General features: G+C 36.5%; 1 protein-coding gene across 8 annotated transcripts in view; it reads left to right on the top strand.

Moving 5' to 3' along the window:
• The window catches only part of LOC140713799 (triple functional domain protein), a 329,694-nt gene that overhangs the window by 247,657 nt on the left and 59,992 nt on the right, over positions 1–22,045 (top strand). For all 8 annotated transcript variants that reach the window (XM_073024339.1, XM_073024337.1, XM_073024338.1 and 5 more), the window contains exons 35-38: positions 12,986–13,281; positions 16,047–16,217; positions 17,535–17,630; positions 19,973–20,127. In XM_073024339.1, coding sequence (XP_072880440.1) covers positions 12,986–13,281; positions 16,047–16,217; positions 17,535–17,630; positions 19,973–20,127 — 718 coding nt within the window. The remainder of the gene's footprint in view (positions 1–12,985; positions 13,282–16,046; positions 16,218–17,534; positions 17,631–19,972; positions 20,128–22,045) is intronic.

Below are 22,045 nucleotides of genomic sequence, written 5' to 3'. Positions count from 1 at the left end.
TGACAGTTAATCCTTAACAAGTGAAAATGATACCCAGAGAGGTACAGTAGTTCATGAAAAAATCTAGTTTGGGATGTATTTGAAATTTGTCAATTCCTCTCACGAGGTAATATGTGCAATACTGAAACTTCTATATTTATGTTGATATTGTTAGGCTTTTTTCACATCTCCTGTGCCTACAGAAAATAGAACAAAGAAAACTTTGCTTTGGGCTTTGCTGGTAATTCTCAATGCAAAGTTTTCATTTCATTTATTTATTTGCATGAGAATGTTTCAAGTGGGTTCCTACACTGTCAGTGTATTGCAGATCTCTGCTGCAGCTGAATATTAAAGCCTTCCAGAGGATCAAATAAGAAATATTTGTAGTTTTGAATGCTTAGCCAAATTGATTCTGTTTTGTGAAAGAATATTTTTTCATTTTTTATGCATTTTACGTAGACACTAATCAGAAATAATTGCTGTTTTTCTCTAAGTTGCACAAATTTACACAAGACTTTGATTCAACTATACAAAAGGATGAATATTTTAAGATTATGGAAAGTGGACGTAGTTTCTAGTTTTCTGTTTTTCATCAGAGAGTAAATCAGTGCAATTGTTCTCAAAATATAAGAATCAAGCTGATTCAGATAAGCTTTGGAGTGCAGTTTGAATGGGATGTAACTAATTAATCAGGTTAATTAAATAAGCAAAGAATTACTCTGGTAAATTTTTCCAAACAGTACATATACCTTTTTTTCTGTCTGTGGCTGGTCTTCGAAATGATCAGCTACAGACCAAAATCAGTGGAATTTGGGGCTCTAACTCAAGTAATTACGGTAGTCTCTGAATCATGCATGTATAACTATTCCCTGTTGCGATGCTTTGTTCCAGAGCTTGTCTGAGTCACTCAGCGGATAATATCTCACAGGAGAAAACTGATGTTTCATGAAGTCGTGACAGTGAATCAAGATATTTAAGTAATACAATCATTCCTTCAAAAAACTTAAAGACATGGTGGAGGATAAAGGGAAATGTAATCTTCTGGATAGTTAACTTAGATACCAGTCAGATACTGAGTTCTAATCATGTCTAAAGATAGTAAGGAAATCCATGCACTGCATCCTGTCTGTTCATTAAACTCTAGTTCTACACACTCCAGCAACTGCAAGTTCTGGATTCTTGATTTAGGTAAGAGTCAATAGAATTACTTAGCTTCTATTGCATTGTGTTTTTTATTATAAACATTGTAGGCAGATTTATTTTTGACTTTTTAGCTGTTTTATTTATTTAATTATGATTACTAAAACCCAAGTCTTTGTTCTGTTGGGACGCACGTATGGTACTTATAACAGCATATTTAGTTTGCTGTAGCCATTAATGAAGCTGAACTTCATATTGATAATGCTGGGGAAATTCAATGCATAAATTATGAATAAAAATGCAAAATGATTATTGTATAATATCTGATGTATTCTGTGTTTCCATGCACTTGGTCTTTGCAATTTGACTTTTAAACATAGTTTAGTTCCATTTTCTTTTCTTTTGCTAATTTCCAAATTCATCTCTAATTTTTTGTGAGATATGAAAAAGGAGAGAATCATTATAGTATAATTAATCCACATTCCTTAATATATTTAATTGCTCTATTTAAGTGATGGCTTTAGGAAATTGAGCAGTTTTGTATGCTAAAACAGTGTGTTAATTATTCCCCACTCTGAGTTGCCAATTACTCACTCACTTGTTGCTAAACTATAGTAATGACAGTGTAAGTTACAAACAAGATTTCATGTTAATAAATATATGGTGTACTCGGTACTTATCCATTAGAAATATTTCCATTTGCTGTTTTAATTTGTCATCATTATTAATGTTTTCCATAAATATTCAAAATATAATCACAGTATTTGCGGGCTAATTGAGTATGGCATTGGGTCTTAATGGGCAGGGACATTTAGTTCTATATATCAGATTGTGCAGGTATAATTCAGTTTCATCAGCAGGGATGCAAAAGAAGTTAGCCAAGGTGACCTTCTTTGAATTACAGTCATTGAACTCTTGTCCCCACCACCTACACAATCACCACAATTTTTGGTCATCACAGCTGTTCAATTAAAGTGAAGTTAAGCTTAATTGTGATCTATCAGAGGTTTGAATAAAGAACTGCCCAGGGATAAACATGAAACGGTAAAAAATGGACGGAAGCAAAATATACTGATATGAATGTGAAATCAAACAGAAAGCAGCGTGTGGTAGAGTGTTGAAACCTAATTGATGTTTTGAGTTAAAAGTGAAAGTACGGATGCTGGGAATCAGAAAGCACTGTTCAGTAATCCACATGATGCTTGGTACTGGATGAATTCAGAGGGGAAGTACTGCGGAGGCTGGTTATATGATATAAAAACAGGAGGTGCTGGAAATATTTAGCAGATTAGGCAGCATCCATGAAAAAAGAAAAAGAATTAACATTTCAAGTCATTAATCTTTCATCAGAGCTGGTAAAAATGAGAAATCATACAGTTAAGAGTTGCAGCAAATAGGGGTAACAATAGAAACAAAATAAGGGAATGTTTTTGATGGTATGGGGACTAAAAGAACACATAAAATAGATACAGTATTGGAAATGGGGGGTGCTCAGTTATTCAACAAAGTCATTATCAAGACCATTCCCATATTCCTTAATATAAAAAAGCAATAAATACCTGTTTTAAATTAAATTGAGAATTAAATCTCTAAAGTCCCTTAGAACAGAAAATTCCAAAGATTTGCAACCCCTAGTGTGAAGAAATTTCTGTACATCACAGATCTAAATAACCTACTGCTTCTTCTGAGTCTGTGACTCCTGTTTCAAGACTCCAAGGGAAACATCCTCCCTGAATCCAGCCTGTCAAACCTAGTCAGAATTTTGTAAACCTTAACCAGATCTCCTCTCATCCTTTTTTCTATTTGCAGGCCCAGTCTCCTGTCTTACAATGGGAAAAATCTCTGTTAGTGCAATTATACAGTGCATTGGAATTTATCAACAGTATCATTCACCAGCTTCGCTGTTCAAATTGTTAATTAATATCCAGTTCCTTCGGGAATTTTTCTATCATGCTTTTAATTCCTGTGCTGTCCCTTATTCCCCATTATAAATTCTCACATCTGTTCGTATGAGGCCTGCGTCTGCTCTTCCTGGAGATTGAATGAGTAATTGTGGTGCTAGCTGGTAAAACAAGGCAAGTGAACAACACTAAGGCATGTCTAAGGCAGGTGCAAGAACCAGGAGAAAGCTAGCAACCACTTCAGACTTCCAGTACTTGTTAACAGTAGAAATTCAGGAGCTGCTGGGAGATATTCTCAGCTCTTCCATATTATTGTATAATATCCTTCAGTATAATTAACCAGTGCCAATATTCCTCGCATGGAGAAAATGCACAAATTTCTATACTAGACACCAGTCTTGTCAACTTTGTTACAGGAAAAGATTCCAGGATGGATTTTAATCCTCTTTGAAAAATGCAACATTCCTACTGATTCTAAGGAGTTCCTGGCTCATGACCATTCAAAGTGCAGAAGGGACATTCAGAATAACATTGAGAATCTTGTGTCAGTGCATCAGAGAAGTCTATGGTTTCCATATTGGCCAGAATGGCAAACTTTGTAACCAGAGTGGAAGTGAGTCAGAAATTGAGTCCTGATGAAGGGCCTTGGCCCGAAACATTGACTATTTACTTTCTTCCATAGAAACTGCCTGGCCTGCTGCGTTCCTCCAGCATTTTGTGTGTGTTGCTTTGTTGTTTTATTTGTGGCGGCAGTACAGTGCAAGGTATAAAATATTGATAGATTGACAGATAAATTGATAGGGAAATATGCAGTGTAAGAGCAGAATAGTGAGGAAGTGATCATAGGTTTATGGATTGTTCAGACATCTGATGGCAGAGGTCTATTCTTAAAAAGTTGACAGTAGGTCTTTGGGCTCCAGTAGTAATGAGAAGAGAGCATATCCCGGGTGGTGAGAGTCCTTAAGCCACTGGCATGCCTTCGTCACGATTGCATCAATATGTTGGGCACACTACTTAAGAAGAATTAAAGAAAGTCAGTTAAACTCAAACAGTTCTTACTCTATCTGTTTATAAAGTAACTTGAAAACGTTACCAAAAAGTGAAAAACTTGCCGGTACAAGACAAATAAAAATGAAAAATGCTGGAAGTACAAAAGTCTATGTGAACAAGCACAGATTTAATGTTTTTGGTCAATGATCTTTCATCAGAACAAGAAAAGAAATTAAATATACTTTATATTGTCTAGAAGTGGGAGAGGTGGAGACATTAAAGGGAATGTCTGAGATAGAGTGAAGGCCAAGAGAAATGGAATGAGACAGAAGGTGTTGCAGCCAGCTGAGTGAGTGTGGTGAAATTGCAAAAACTGAAGATGCTTTGTCTTGTGCATGAGGCTTGAATGAGATTTTAATGGCTCAGTAAATTCTCTGGCAGCAAACAAAAATCTAATTTTATACATGTGGATTGTAATTAATATAAATGTATTTTCTGCTTTCTGGAGTCCAAAAGGAGTGAAGGTACTGATAAACCATAGACTTGAGGTGTACTTTACAGTTCTGAAATTGCTATAACTGGGAGGCTTCTCTCAAATGAAAATATAATAAACTCATCCTGTTCACAAGCATTAATCTTATATATTTTTTTTAATTGAGCAAACTGTACAAGCTTTATGATCTGTTAACTCGCTTGAGGAAATGTTACTTGTGCTGTGCTCTTCCTCCAGGATATTTGCCAGTTCTCTATTAATCCCCTTTATGGGAAAATTAAAATGTGCCCAATTACTTCATGCTCACATGAGAAGTGGAGTTTGGCAACTATTTCTGCAGTAGTAACTGAAGAACAACACTGGAAGGGCAGTCCTCTAAAATGTAAGATGAGGACAAGCTGATCTGCCCAGAAAAGAAGTGATCCTGGATGATAAATTTGCTCTGTTATTGCGCTCTATTCCACTGTGGCATTCTTTACAAGCAGCTGTATTTTGTGGTTTTATTACAATTGTGTCATGAATTATTTCTCTAGTGTTTTAAAGCTAAATTCCTAAAAGCTGAATTTCCAAAAAGTACATTTAACCACTTATATATGCACATGGGAAAAATAGCAATTTGTATTTTTATGCATGTTTGATTTAGAAGTATATAACTCTTTTATTTCCATATTTAAGTTAGTTTGCCATTATGATTTATTAACTGATAGAAGAGGTCTGTTTTTTGTTTTTCACAGTAAAGTAGTTGGAGTTGTGAATGCAGTCCTCATGTGGTGTGAAAAGTTCTGGAATCCCTTGTAATAAAAAGAGAATGTGACCCAATCAGTCACTGTAGACAAATTGCCAGATTGTAAGGATTGGGAGTATAATAGTTTATTTGCTCGGCTATTAATCTAGAGGCCTGGTCTAATTATCCAGAGACACAAGTTCAAATTCTACAAGACAGCTGGAAAATTTAACTTCGTTCAATTCTCTGGGAATAAAAGTAACTTTATTGGTAACTGTGACCATCAAATTGCCATTTAAAACGTGTGTGCTTCACTAATATCTTTCAGAAAAGGATTTCTACTCTGTTACTCAGCTATGACTGCAATAGGCACTGGTTTCTAACTGGATAGTGGTAGCCACCTGATCCAACACTCATAAACCTCCTTCCAAGCCTCTGGAAATCTGTGTGTATATTAGGAGAGCACTTCCACAGATCAATTAAGTTCCAGCCTGACGTATTGTCCCAGAAAAATACCTTTAAAGAAGAGTCCTGAGCCCTCCATCAAAATTCCTGCCCCACGCCTCAAGTAGCATTCAGCACCTCTGGTGTGAAACAGTGCTTTACAGTCAAAAGGGGTGGACACTGGGAGTCATTCACGACTCCCAGATCCCTCAAAGACTCAGAACGTCAGGTTGGGCACAGTTAGAAATTTTTTCCTCATCACGATCCATCAGCCACCTTTGACTGGTAAATCATTACTTTTCCATATTAAATAGCACTGAGCTGTAAGGCCATCAAATGTATTAAGTTTTTTTTCTAAATCAAAACTGAAATATACCATTTAAAAGATATTAATGAAACAAAAGCCAGAAGGGGAGGGGAGAACCAAAGGTGGAATGAAAGTGAAATTAACTGGCGGAACAGTAGTGTAGCAGATAGCGTAATGCTCTCACAGCACCAGATCTAATGCTGGTTGTAAGAAATTTGTATGTTTTCCCCATGACCACGTGGGTTTCCTCTGGTGCTGCAGTTTCCCCTTGTGTCTTAATAGGTTGCGTGTGTAATTGGATGGCACAGTCTTGTTAGGCTGGAAAGGCCTGGTTACCGTGCTGTATCACTAAATGAAAATTAAATAAATAACAAAGGGATTAGTGAGCAAGGTGTTAAATAAAGAACAAAAGGTTAATTTGCGTGAGGTGTAAATGCAGGCTAATTGCCCGAAATTACCACAGGAGTGTGGAGCATGTACTGAAAATATGCAATAAAATATCAGGGCTCCTAATATTCTGAGCATCCTAATATTCAACTCCTTTTGAGTCTGGAATACAATAATGTGTCAGTTGACAAGATGAGGTGTGGTTCCTTAAATTTATGTTGAGCTTCGCTAGCAAAGAAGGGTGTCATTAGAATGGGAGTGGTCTTTTTGACAGGGCATGTTATAGCTCTTAGGTTATGGCATTAAATATAATTTCAAGCAACCAGCCTTTAAAGTTTCTGTCATTAGCAGCCAGATCTGTTGAAGTGTCATTAACCTAGTTCTCTCTCCTGAATTTATCCAGCATTATTTTATTTCTTCTCTGTTCAGTCACCTCCTATTTACATCTTTCAGACAGACCATCAATGATTAACAAACTCTCTCAGCTGGCAACACCACTTGTGTCATTCAGTCCCTCTTAAGTCTCCACCCTTTTACAGCTGTTTCCTTGGTTCTCTTCACCCCTGCAACTTAAAGCATTGTTTTTTCCAGCTTTTCTGAGATCTAATCAAAGATCATTTAAGTGAAATATTCACTCTGTTCCACAAATGCACCCTGATGTCTTGAATATTCCAGCATTTACTCTTTTCTTTTGTTCCTTGCTGTATTTATCTTGTGCAATAGATTCACATGTCATTGGTGGCTTTGTCATTGGAAGTAACTGCACAACTTTGTCTTTCTTTATTCATTGGTGTTTTAAACTGTGTGGTTTATGGTTTCATTCACTGCTGAGCTACTTTCTTTTCATTTCCATTTTCTTCCCTTTACTTTTTACCTTTCTGCTTAATGACTTTTTTCAAGGTTTTAATAATTTCTGGAATATTTTATTGATTAAGTAATCAGTTCATTTCCAAAATGCCTTTATCATTTGAAATGTGAAAATAAACAGAGCAAATCACTAACATTGCATAAAGAGGAATAATTTATTTATATGGTATGACATAAATGATTTGTTAATATATCATTTTAATAGAAGTCTGTCCTATAAGCAATTCTAGGTCATTGTTAGGTTTCCCTTTGTTGAAAAAAAGAATCGTCTCACAATAAGGTAGCATGCTATTTATTTTTCCATGTCATTCCAAGGATGTTTTAAGTACCATGTGATGAACAATTTAGATTAAAACACAGCTCTTATTCATGCAAATGCTAAACAACAATATGAGCCTTTGTTACATTTGGAAGAATTACACCATATGTGATGCATGAGGTTATTTTTCCATTTGATTGCTAATGTAATTAATCAGTGCTATGGCATTCATGGTGATAGCTGATAATATATACTTTGCTTTCTAATCAAGTTTAAGTTTATTGTCATCTGACTGTACATAAATACAACCAAATGAAACAACGTTTCTCTGGACTACGGTGTATCCAGAAAACAGCTATTGCACACAGCAAGTAAAACAAAATATTACCACAAATCTGTTGATAAAATATAATTCAAAGTGTATGGCATGGATAAACAGAAAACAGTACAATAAACAGCTCACTGTCCTAGCAACAAGAACTCAGTGGTAGTAGAGTATTCATTAGTCTGAAGCCTGGGGGAAGAAGCAATTTTCCAGTCTGGCAGTCCAAGCCCTGATGCTCCTGTATCTCCTTCCTGACAGTAGTGAGTCAGAGAAATTGTGGGATGGATGGTAGGGATCCTCAAACAATGCAATCATGAAGCTGTGGATGTTACTAGAGATTAATAATGGTAACCTAAGTAATCTTGCAGCTGAATCCTGGAAATACACATGTAGCACATATGTTAGCAACAGAAATTGAAACTGCTTTTTACAAAGAAAAAAAGGAAACTTTTTTAAAGTAGCATTTTAAAGTGCAGAAAATGTCAGATGAGCTTTAGTTATACTTGTGTTCTTTGTGTATAATTATTCATGGTCACTTTATGTACATGCAGTCAATCAATGTATATAAGCTATCCTTTGTATTTATATTTATTTTGTATTTTTATTGTTGTGCTTTGTCTTTCTGTTTCTTTTTTGTGCTGCATCGGATCTGGAGTAACAGCTATTTTGTTCTCCTTTAAACCTGTGAATTAGAAATTACATAAATCTTAAATTTGGAAGCAGTACAGAAATTGTGAGAATGAAAGGACCAGACATGACATTACACAATCTCTGCCTGGAGCACTAAACCTCTAAAGTGACGCTAGTTACTGAGACATATGGCACTTACAAATTAAATATTAAATTGTTTTAAATAAGACAACTACTTGTTAGATAAGCAGGGAAAGAACAGAGAAAGCTTTAGGATAAATGTTGGAAACAGAACGTTTTTCCTTTCAGGATTTGATGCCCTCAATGATATCTAATGTAATATATTATAGCAAACTATGAAGTTCTCTTTAATCTAATGCTACTTAGGACAAATGATCTAAGTTTTTAAAAATTTTGCTTTTGAAGTATATGTAATTATATTTCTTTAACCGTGATTACCTGTATCTTAAATCATTTCTAGTAAAAGGAGAACAAAATGTTGAACTCAAAGTGCTGGATATAGGTTCAATCCTGACCTCTGATGCTGCTGTGTGGAATTTGCACATTCTTCCTGTGACAGCATAGGTTTTTCCTTGGGTGCTGTGGTTTCCTCCCATATCCCAAAGGCGTACAGATGATAGTTTGTAAGTGAATGGTAGAACCTGGTAGGAACTGATAAGAATGTGAGGAGAATTAAATATGTGGTTAATGTCAGATGCAAATATGTGGTTGATGGTCAGTATAAGCTTGGTGGGTAAAAAGACATAGTTTTTGTGCTATATCTAAGAGCATGTGATGCATTTATGGAGGTTAAAAGACTATTATTTAATTATCTTATGAACATAGATTTTATGTAAAACTATATTTCTCCTGAAATATTTATAAAACATATCAATAAATAAAATCCATTTGAGGTTCTGTAAATTTAGCTGGCAAAAAAAATTATAGGATTTGTTTCACACAAATAGCAAATCCCCTTGATCCTTGGGGACTAAAATTGGAGTTCACTGTTATGAAGTATTAAAAATTGTAGAAACTTTATCTAACATTTCTCAAGCATTTGGGTGCTGGCTGACCAAAGTTGAATCTCTTTGAATAATGCCATAATTGGCATATGAATGAACTGCATGGTAACTGAGGCATTTAGCATTGTATTTTCTCAGAAGGAACCCTTTAGTCTGCGACTTGTAACTGAAGTGACAGTGAAGCTTATCTACACATACATCATTAAAATGCAGTTTTGGTGATTGCAATACAGGGGAAAATTGGGAAAATGGAAGTGCTCTTATTATTGCTTCTTTGCACAGTTGCAATCTTCAGAGAGATCTTCACACAGAAGTTGTGATTTGTTATTATCTTTACCTTTCAATACACTATTTTTGCAACTTAGTGAAAGGATTTGCTCTTGTTCAATCAACACAAACTGAGTTTAGAACTATATGTTAGGTCATAGTTTCTATTAAGCAATTTCACTGGTCTTTTATGTGAAGTATCATCCCCTTAGAAATTTTAAAATAGCCTGATTTTTCAAATCTTTTTATGATATTTCAGCTTTTCCTTTGCTCTGGGTGCATGTGCTAGTATTTATTTTGCATGCATTCAGAATTGTTATTTTTTTGTTTTATGCTGTGCTGTCCGACAGAATTCTTCAATGTGATTAATGCCCCTACTATTACTACGTGCCACAGATCTCTTACAGATGCCATCATATTGAAAGACACATCTAAATAGAGGAAATCCTCAGTCTAGAGCACTGCTGAATCTTATGGCTTCCCTTTTCCGTCACTAACTGCTTTATTTTTTTTCTTTTATTTTTCTTGTCTTCATTTTTTCTTACAAAGTTGTTGTCATTGACTGGGATTCAACTGTCCTCTTATTCAATGTGGTTGTTTTGATATTTCATCAACCCTCCCCGCAAAAAAATCACTGAAAAGATAATGATGACAATGCTGATACATTCTCTTAGCCCTTGAACTGGCTACATCTTAATCATTTACAATTCAAACAAGAGGAATGTTGCTCAGATCTTCACACACAGGGTTTGCGTGACATGTAGAAATACAGACAAATGTTAGCCATGTCTCATATATTTAACCTAAACAATCTGTTTGCTTCCACGCTATGCATGTTGGCAGAGAATTTTTAAAGTAGTTGAAAACTTACCGAAGTTCAGATGTGATGAATAAGTAATTACTATGTTAATTGATTGTGTTCAGGTACATTGCAAGTTATGATTAAGGTTAGGTGTTTGCATTTGCTTCAGTTTTTATAAGTACTCCGTTGAGATGATGCGATTAATGTTCAAGATATTAAAACTTGCAGCATATGTGGACTTTGTGTGAACCATGACTTCATCAAGTTAAGGCTTAAGGACTGACAAACCAGATGTGGAAGGGAGGCAACACTCATAGCTGTGGAACTTACTTTCCCACCCTCATTTCACTTAAACAGGCCCAGCTGTATGTTGTCACTGAATCCCCTGAGCTTATGCTGCAGCCCCAATTGGAAACCAGGCACTGAAGTACAAATAAAATAGATGTCTTTTACTATCTGTAAAAATCAGTTGTGGAATTAGGCACCAAATAAGTTCAGGGTCTTTATTAACAGACCAAGTAACTTACAAAGGAATGTGTGTAACTGCTTATGAATAATTTGGTTTTGAATATTTGAGGAAATATTTCAAGCAAGCAGGATGAAAGAAACTTATAAATAAAATATCACTCTTAACTGTTTACATTTCGGTCTAAGCAGATGTTTGGATATGGTGATCTTCAGGATTAGTTTCAAACAGGAAAAATTTTATTAAAAAAAAGTGGTGTTGGAGTTATCCAGCAAATCAGATGTGCTCCTTCTGCAGTAATATTCCTGTCAACCTTCCTTGTAAATCTGTGCATCTGGTGATTATTCTTATTTTTTAAAAGTAATATGATCAAGTAGCAAGACATGTTACAGAACTGAATGTATTCCTTTTTTCTGTGTGGAATGAAAAATGAGGAGCATCCAGACAGTATAATGAATTAATTCTCCCAATAGGGATGGAAGTAAAATCACTCTTGCAAATGAAAACAGAACTACAGATCTATGTAGGTTAATAAATGTCAGGGGAAGAAAAGAGTGGTTAGTATTGTAACCTTTCCTGTGTTCAGATATTGGTTAGTTTTCTGTGAGATTTACTTTCCAGCTTTTATAATGACAAAATGAACAAAACTTTCATTCCAACTGTGTAATTCAGTTTCTTATATTCCGTCCCTCAACCAGTGGATCATCCTGGCTTTTATTATTCTTAAAAAGCTTCAGTCATCCCTGTTGAGATTGAAGAGAAAGACAAATTTCCCCTTTCTTTCCAGTCCTGATGAAAGCTCTCTGTCTGAATTGTGGACTGTTTATTCCTCTCCATAGATGTTACCTGACCTGCTGAATTCCTCCTGCATTTTGTGTATGTTACTCTGAATAATTACTGCACAGTTTTTGAGAAAGATTTGATCACTATCTTGCATATTGATAAGGACAAGCTGACAAGCTTGTGCTATGTGATATGTTGACAAGCTGATCAGGAAAATCATAGGGCGATACCAATCCAGCAGCACTGTATGTTCAAAGCGATATGCTTTTTAAACAAATTTTGAAGAACCGCCTTTAATTATTGAATTTAAAAATCATCTTTTAAAGCATATAAAGTCTTTCAATAGTTGTGTATTGTTAAGAATGGCTGACGGAGTTAACAAATAAATGCATCAGATTAGTTGACCAATATGCACAAGTAATCTAAATGACAGATCCATATTATTGCATAGGACAGTCATGAGTGCTCATTAAGTTGCATTAGCTCCCTCAAAATATGAAAGAAATGCCACCAATACAGTTGGTACAAACACACAATGCAACAAAATGGCCTCACTTGTTCTATATGAATTAGAATGTCAAGAGTGCCATCTTTGATGAAGTAAACAGATGTGAATGCAGTGCATTCCTCTACAGTGATAAACTGAGATCCTCTGTCAGTAGTGACTTGAATAAAGATGTGCAATAATGTATACTTTCATGAACATGCAAATAATTATTTTGTTGTGAACTATTTATTCATCCAATATGTCACATAGCACAAACAACAATGAATCAAATAAACGATTGAATTCCAGCTTATCCGGTGTAAAACCTTATTGCTCTGTTTTTTTCTTTAGCCAGAGGGTGGTGAATCTGTGAAATTCATTGCCGCAGATGACCTTGGATGCTAAGTCATTAGGTATATTTAAAGCAGAGGCTGATAGGTTCTGGATAAGCAAGGGCATCAAAGATTATGAGGAGAAAGCAAGAGAATGGAATTGAGAGGGAAATAAATAAATCAGCCATGATCGAATGGCAGATGATGGGCTGAATGGCCTAATTCTGCTCCTATGTCTTACGATAATCTTAAGGAAATTCTACTCGTCAGTGTAATCTACTCAGTAATAGAAAAGTGCTCAATGTAAACTTGGCATTTCCTATAGAAAATACTTCAGTGTCCTGTGGATCTTTACAATTTATGTTTTTCTTCCTTAGATTCGCTCTCAGTGTCCAGCAACGATGCAAGTCCTCCTGCTTCAGTGACCTCACTTCAGCCTCACTCTGTAAGTACAACTCAAAGTTCGCCAGGACCAAAACGCCCAGGTAATACTCTGAGGAAGTGGCTCACAAGCCCCGTAAGGCGACTCAGCAGTGGAAAAGCAGATGGCCATGTTAAGAAACTGGCTCACAAGCACAAGAAGAGCAGGGATGTCCGGAAAAGTGCTGATGTCGGAGCTCAGAAGGACTCAGATGAGAATGCAGCTACACCCCAGGAGGAAACCGTGGATGAGGCGAGTGACTAAAATTCAACCAATTTTCATTTTTTGGCATTTGAGAGCAATGACAAATACCCAGAATGTCAAAGAGTCAGTGTTTCCAAAGCTTTCAAAATATTTTGTACATGTGTTTTACTTAGTCTTAGTAACATAAGGAATGAACTAGGCTGTATAGCCCCTTAAGTCTGATCACATCAGATCACATCTAATCTGTGAGTGAAGTCAATTTATCCTTTTCCTCACTTCCCATCGTATTTTCAGTTACTTAAAAGCAAGCAAACGTTTGATTATTTTCTGTACAAATGTTGACATTTTAAAATCTTATGTATTGGGACCTTTATGGGCCATCACTCCTTTTGTTTTTTGACCATTTAGAAAGCTCTCAATCCTGACCTCCTCAATGCAAAGTGGGTGAATACAAACATACCAAAACTTAAATATATCAAAAATCCATTTGTCACTGTTGTGCGCCTTCACAATCTTAAAAAAAAGTGCACCAAACTTTGGAGCTGGAGTAGGTAATTTGGCCCCTTCAAACCTGCCCTGCTAGGATCATGACTAGTTGTCTACCTTGATTTAATTTTCCTGCTCTACCCACACATTCCTTGGCTCCTTTAATATCCAGCAGCCCATTAATCCATCAGTGTTCAAGTCTTCACAGCCCCTGGGGTAGAGGATGCCAGAAATTCACCATCCATTGATGTGTATTTGAATAATTGGGACCTAAGCACTGATTCTTGCTGTACCCCAGTATTCACAACTAACCAATCTGAGAAGAATGATTTTTCTGTTTTGTTTTCTATTTTCCTGTATAAAGTCTTATCAAAATCTTCTTGAAAATGTAAATGCACTCCCTTATCTACTTGACAAAGAACTCCAATTGTTTAGTTAAACATGAATTTTCTTCCATACATCCATTTTGATCTTGTTCAGTCATATTGTTTTTGAATATCTTGAGATCAAATCCTACATCCTAGTTTCTAGCATTTCTTTACTACCAGTGTTAAACTAAACAGATCAGAAGGTTTTCAGTGTCTCCCTTTGTTAATTAGTGTGCTACTCAACAGTCTGCAGGAACCATTCAAGAATCTGTCAATTTTTTGAAAATGATAATCAGAGCATCTGCTGTCCCTATTGCCACTTCATTCCAAATTCTAGGATGTAGATCATCAGAGCCTTAGGATTTATCAAATTTCAAACTCATTAATTTCTCTAATAGTATGTTATACTAATACTGATTTCTTTTCTTTTCCCCATTTGCACTGGATCCTCGGTTCTCCAGTATTTCTGGGAAGTTTTCTGTGGCTTCCTCGATGAAGAGAGACACAAAGTATTTGTTTAATTCCTCTGCCATTTCATTATGTCCCATTATAGATTCTTCATTCTGTGTCTGTAAGGGATCTACATGTACCCTTGCTGTCTTTTCCCTTTTGCATATCTAGAGAAGCTCCTTGTCTGTTTTTGTTTATTGCTAGTTTATTCTTGTAATCTATTTAACTCTTGATCATCATTTGCTGGATTCTAAAATGCTCCCAATTATCAGTCTTTTTCCTTTTCCTGACAACATTACTTATTTTGTTTAATAATTTAACTCTTCTATTCCTATTGTTTGCCATACAGCCAGTTTTGGATTTTACTGTCAATCCATACACCCAAGGCATTTATAACTACAGGGAACGGTTGTACACCTGAATGGATCCTTGCAGGTCCTTAGATAACATTTTTTCATGAATTAAAAGAACTTGTATACTTTTATTAGAGCATAAGTAATGCTTTTAACTACTTAGAAAATTGAGGTGCACACCGTCTAGTCCTGAGGACTTGATGCTTATTATCCCCTTCATTTTTTTCATTGTTGATATTTTATACATGCTCGTTTTAAGAAACTTGGTATTAATTTTCTAAGATTTATGTTCTCTGCAGTGAATACAGATTATAACCAATCATTCCACATATCTGCTTTTTCATTTACATTTACAGTTTTAACAGGGTTTATTTTTTAAGCAGCACACACAAAATGCTGGAGGAACTCAGCAAATCAGGCAGCATCCACAAAAAAGAGTAAACAGTCAATTTTTCAGGGTGAGACCCTTTTTCCGGACTAAGAAGGAAGTCGGGGAGAATGCAGAATAAAAAGTAGTTTGCACTATTCCTGACCTTTGCTTCTCTCTGCTCCTCATCTGTACGGTTTCACATAGCCCCCAATTTCCTGATCTTTCAAAAGGGTTCACATTCCTCTGTGAAATGAAAATCTTACCCATTTCAGGTTTAAGATGCGGTATTTTTAAAACAAATTATTACATTTAGAGATAGAGGAGATAAAAGTTAGGTATCAAGGTCTAGATTCTTTAATGAAGATAACAAGGTAAGTCAGAGATAATAAGTTTTAAAATGCAGCAGAATCCAGCAATGGTGTAGATGCTTCATGACTCCAAAACAGGAACTAATAAAAGAAACTAAGAATTCCAATTTGCTCTGTTAAAATTGGAACATGCCAGTGTTTACACAACTGGAAACATATGTAGGAACTTGCAGCTTTAATTGTCAGAAATTCATATTGAACATGCACTCCACATGTTGTGCTTTGCTTTTGAAATGAGGTCCTATTGGTCAATGGAACTGAATTTCAGAAATGGAATACAATGCATTAAGGTTGTTGTATTGCACTCTTACCATGACCAATTCAAGGATGAATCCCTTCCTGCTTTCATTAATTATCACACTAACCAGGTTTACCTCTGAGCCTGGTTTTTATTGGTATTGATTTTATTTTTCCACAGAGAGGACGGAATGAAGGGCTCAGCAGTGGAACTCTGTCAAAATCATCATCTTCAGGAATGCAGAGCTGTGGGGAAGAAGAAGGTGAGGAGGGGGCAGACGCTGTGCCTCTTCCCCCTCCAATGGCAATTCAGCAACATAGTCTTCTCCAGCCGGATTCACAGGATGACAAGGTAAGAATCACATCCAAATATAACCAACAAAAGGATAACTGTAGCATTTCTAAAGTAAAAACCTGTCAGACAGTTCTTTCAAAAAAAAACTAAGTTTCTCAGTTAACTATTTGATTTGAAAGATTTTTTCCACTCCTTCACAAAATTTAAAGTGAAGCAAATTAAACCTTTGATGTATCGATCTGTAACAACAGAAGCATAACAATTGGAAAAAGGTCTTTTGATTCTTTTTTCATCTAGGTGAATACATAGCAGGATTCTTGACTACATCACAAGGAATTTCCCGTCAGACTTACAGTTGTCAACTTAAGTAGTAATCATTCGGCTTGAGACTGCTTTTATGCAATGAAATATGATATTATTTTCATTGCATGTAAAATTGAAATTTAAATCAGTAGTTTTGACTTTCACTATTGCCTAATTATTTTAACAATTTGCTTAGAGTTTTACTGTAATTTGTATTTATTGAAGAATGTTTAATTTGTGGTAACATATCACTTGAAGTCTGTCATTAATGTGGAAAAACAATAACTTGTATGCTGTAACTAATTGGTTTGTTTTCTCTTTTTTAAATGTACTCTTCTCACAGCATTATGTTGATTTATGTTCTGTCTCTGTATTCTCTCAGTTCCCTTATCTTTCCATTTAAATCATTATGCTTCCTCTGTCTTGGCATTTCTGTTGAATTGTTTTACTTGTTCCTAAACCACTTTGGCTAAATTTTGTGTGAAGCTTGCTGTTTGCAAGGTTCAATTTAACTATATCAATCTTTTTTTTAATTAAAAAAAGGATTAACATTGAAAGTTGTTTATTGTGCTGAACAAACCTCCTGTTTCACAAATATCTTTTGTTATTATTAGTCACCATGTGGAAATTAAGTCTGTTGTGCACCTAATGGTACATGAAACACCTAAAAAGCATGTACTGATAGTTTACTCTGATTGGCCAAGTGTCCCTACCCAGAAATCCTTACTGTTGGTTCCCACAGTATTCTGCCAGATGCATGCAATTTTGTACAACTAGACATAAGTTGACGTCATATTGTTTTTGAGGCCAGAGATCTCCTAAATTCCTGCAGTCCTGGTCTGGGAACAAATCCATACATCCGAATGTACTTTGAGGATGCCTCAGAAATGGTGAGCCTTGTCCCCTTTAAAAAGAAAAGTAAACTCAACAATAGATTTGTAGAAATGGCTGGATATCCTTTATTGACTATTAATGATAGCATTTTGGTAACGTTTGTCTTACTTTAACTGACCAAAGCAGTTGTTCCAAAAGAGACATTATTCCTTCAATGAACTTTCTCTCCTCTCTTAGACATCCTCACGCTTATCTGTACGTCCCACAAGTTCAGAGACACCCAGTGCTGCAGAGCTCGTTAGTGCTATTGAAGAGCTTGTGAAAAGTAAAATGGTAAGAGAGAATGCCCATTTATTGACATCATTTAAAATTAATTCAGCTTCTCTTTGATACTTATAATGTTTATTTCTACAATGTATACCTTATTTCTATAAGTAAGAATCCCCACAAAGTTGGGAATCAGTTTAGAAGTGAAGTACAAGTATGTTTATATTTTTAGTGACAATAACCTTTCAGGGAAATGGAACAGATTTTTTAATGATCAGCCCCCAATGTGGCTTCAAACACAGTACAGGTTTCCCCCGCTATCCAAAGATAGAGCGTTCCTATGAAACCTTTTGTAACCCGAAATGGCGTAAAGCGTAGAAGCAATTACCATTCATTTATATGGGAAAAAATTTTGAGCGTTCCCAGACCCAAACAATAACCTAGCAAATCATACCAAATAACACATAAAACCTAAAATAACACTAACATATAGTAAAAGCAGGAATGATATGATAAATACACAGCCTATATAAAGTAGAAATATTGTATGTACTGTGTAGCTTCACTTATCAAAACGGGGAAGACAGCGAGCCAAAATCAATTTGGAGGAAAAGAATCGGTACGTACATGCATACACGCCTACGCTTGTACACATATGCGCACACAACTGCCCGCACAAGGCTTCACGGTCATGGTAGTCTTTCTCGGGGTAAACACACATATAAAGCAGGCGTCTTTTTTTTGTAAAAGCGAAAATCCTCTTTGGTTAGCGAAAACAGATAGTAATGTAGGTCATTCATAACAGCGAGCTGTCGTAAGGCGAACGTTCAAAAAAACGGGGGCCCACCTGTCCCTGATTGAGCATAACCAGACATGTAACTTACCACTGTAGCTCTCTAATAATATGTTTTATAAAGTTGAATAAATTTTTGCATAGTAGGGGAATTAAGGGTTATGGGGAAAATGCACGTAGGTAGAGATTAGTCCATGGTCAGATCAGCCATGATCTTATTGAATGGCGGAGCAGGCTCGTTGGGCCAGACGGCCGACTCCTGCTTCTGTTTCTTATGTTCTTATAAGTTCTGTATTTTCTGTGCAGATCATTCTTAGGACTGCTGAGTGTATTTGTCCAGTTTAGCAGTTTCCTCCAGATAAATAAAAATTGGAGTGCTATACTCCTGTACCCATGACTGATTAATCAGTGTTGGATTCAAAGTCAGGCGTTACTGAAAAGGCAGCCAGGACAACATTATGTAGAAAATTATAAACTCAGTCAGCTCCATTATGGACAAGATGTACCCCAGCTTCCAGGACATCTTCAAGGAGCAATGCCTCAGAAAGGTGGCATTCATTATCTAGGACCCCACCCCCCCCCCCCATCACTCAGATTATACCTCTTTTTGTTGCTACTCTCAGGGAGGAGGTACAGGAGCCTGAAGACACACACAACGATTCAGGAAAAGCTTCTTCCCCTCTGCCATCAGATGTCTGAATGGACATTGAACTCATGAACACTACCTCACTAATTTTTTCTCTCTCTTTTTATACTACTTATTTAACATATATACATACTGTAATTTACAATTTTTTATTAGGTATTGTATTGTATTGCTGCCACATAACAAATTTCATGACATAGTCTAGTGATACTAAACCTGATCCTGATTCTGGTGACTAACTTGTGTCCAATAATTCTTCACTGCTGAATTGTAATGCTAGAATCCCCTTCATGTTAGTACTGCTACGCAGCCTTCATCAACATTTAAGAAGGCCCACCATTACCTTCTAAGCATCAGTTAAACAAGAGCAGTAGGTAAATACTTTGTTTGGATCATTTACATTCAAAACAATCATGTATTAGAAGTTTTAAATAGAATATAGAATAGTACAGCACATTACAGGCCCTTCGGCCCACAATGTTGTGCCAACCCTCAAACCCTGCCTCCCATATAACCCCCCACCTTAAATTCCTCCATATACCTGTCTAGTAGTCTCTTAAACTTCACTAGTGTATCTGCCTCCACCACTGACTCAGGCAGTGCATTCCACGCACCAACCACTCTCTGAGTGAAAAACCTTCCTCTCATATCCCCCTTGAACTTCCCTCCCCTTACCTTAAAGCCATGTCCTCTTGTACTGAGCAGTGGTGCCCTGGGGAAGAGGCGCTGGCTGTCCACTCTGTCTATTCCTCTTAATATCTTGTACACCTCTATCATGTCTCCTCTCATCCTCCTTCTCTCCAAAGAGTAAAGACCTAGCTTCCTTAATCTCTGATCATAATCCATACTCTCTAAACCAGGCCAAATAAATGAACAATAACCCAACAGATTATTGGATTTTAGTTTTCTTTTATATTACAATTACTAAAAAATGTTTTTCTTCCTCATGCATCTAATAAAAACTTGCAGGCACTGGAGGACCGTCCAACATCCCTCTCTGTTGATCAAGCAGATAGCAGCAGTCCATCTTTCAACCCATCTGATAACTCTTTGCTGTGTACTTCCTCCTCCTCACCTATTGATGAAATGGAAGAAAGGAAATCTAGTTCCCTTAAGAGGCGCCAGTAAGTCACTCGTCCATTAGCAGCAAAGTGTCTTTCATTTACTTTGAATTAGCAGATGTTTCAGTGAAGTTTTCTTCAAACTATATTTAATGTTGACATGATTTGTAATTTCCTGGTATATTTAAATGTAGATTATTTTGTAATCAACCTACAATTTATATAATTAATTAATACAATGATGCAATAATAAGTATAAATATTATAGTTTACTATTTTATTATATACTATGTATATGTATACATAGACAATCTGTTGTTTAACTGGAGAACAAATTATGTATTTAAGTGTAATGCGGGACAAATTACAACACTACCAATTGTACTACAGTACGATAAAATTGTGTGTTTCTACTTGTTATTGATGTAGGAATTCATCCAGTGTACACAATAAACAGACAGCTAGTGTGATTGCATCCTCCAAATCTTTATTTTCATTGCAACATTCAAGATGCTTTATTGATACCTTCAAATTCTTCGTAATTCCTAACTTGTTGAAGTAGTGAAGTAATCGTTTCATTTTCACTCTATTTCTTGTATCTCCAAGCCTGCGTGCTTGAAACCGCAGTGAACAAAACAGTTTGGAGTTGTCTTACTGCTTATTCCTCAGCAACCATCAGTGGCAGAGATCACTGCTTTTTGAATGCAAACACATGCAACTAAAGCTATTTAAAACTTCGCTCTAAGCACAATGTAATGTCTAATGGCCATACAAGTGCATGCAACTGACATTAATTAGAACCTGTTCAGCAAGTCTCCAAGCCCAATTAAGCAGCATAGCTTTTCAAATAAACAAAGGGAACCGTGGCTATTTTCCCGATTACTTTTTGTTCTTTAAGAGTTGTCCCAAATAAGCGGCTGCCCTGATTAACTGTTTGCCCAATTAACCAGAATCCACTGTTTATTCTGTATATATTTATCTGTTCATCCATTTATCACAGCCCAGAACTATTCATTAAATTCGTTCTTACTTAACCTCCGTAACTTCTGCCATCTCCAACAGGATTCCACCAGCAAGCATATCTTTCTCTCACCTTCCATTTTCTGCTTTCCACAGGGATCGCCCCTTCATGACTTCCTTGTCCATTGGTCCCGCTTCACTGATCTCCCTCCTTGTACTGATTCCTTGGAAGCAGAACAAGTACCATACCTGTCTCCACACCTCCTCCCTTGCGACCATTCAGGGCCCCAAACAGTCCTTCCAGGTGAGGCGACACTTCACCTGTGAGTCTGTTGGGGTCATCTATTGTATCTGGTTCTTCCAGTGTAGCCGCCTATATATCAGTGAGAACCAACGTAGATTGGAAGACCGCATCATCGAGTGCGCCAGAAAAAGCGGGATCTCCCAGTAGCCACCCACTTCAACTCTACTTCCCATTCCCATTCTGACATGTCAGTCCATGGCCTCCTCTACTGTTGGGATGAGGTCACACAGGTTGGTGGAGCAACACCTTGGATTCCATCTAAGTAGCCTCCAACCAGATGGCATGAACATCGATTTCTTGAACTTCCAGTAATTGCCGCCCCTCTTCACCATTCCCATTACCATTTCACTCTCTAACCTTATCTCCTTTACCTGCCTATCAACCTCCCTCTGAAGTTCCTCCCCCTTCCCTTTTTTCCATGGTCTTCTACCTCTCTAGCCCTTTATCTCTTTCACCAATCAACTTTGCAGTTCTACTTCACTCAGTATCTCCCCACCACCCACGATTTTACCTATCACCTACTATCTTGTACTTCTTACTTCCCTCCCTCCACCTTCTTGCTCTGACCACATCTCTTTTTCCAGTCCCGATGAAGGGTCTCAGCCCAAAATGTTGACTATTTACTCTTTTCCATAGATGCTGCCTGACCTGCTGAGTTCCTCTAGCATTTTGTGTACCTAAAGGTACAGCCTTCATTGAATTTTGAAAACGTGACTG

This window comes from Hemitrygon akajei, chromosome 20 (assembly GCF_048418815.1).
Source record: "Hemitrygon akajei chromosome 20, sHemAka1.3, whole genome shotgun sequence".
Taxonomy (NCBI): Eukaryota; Metazoa; Chordata; class Chondrichthyes; order Myliobatiformes; family Dasyatidae; genus Hemitrygon; species Hemitrygon akajei.
This window is presented reverse-complemented; position numbering and strand designations above follow the sequence as displayed.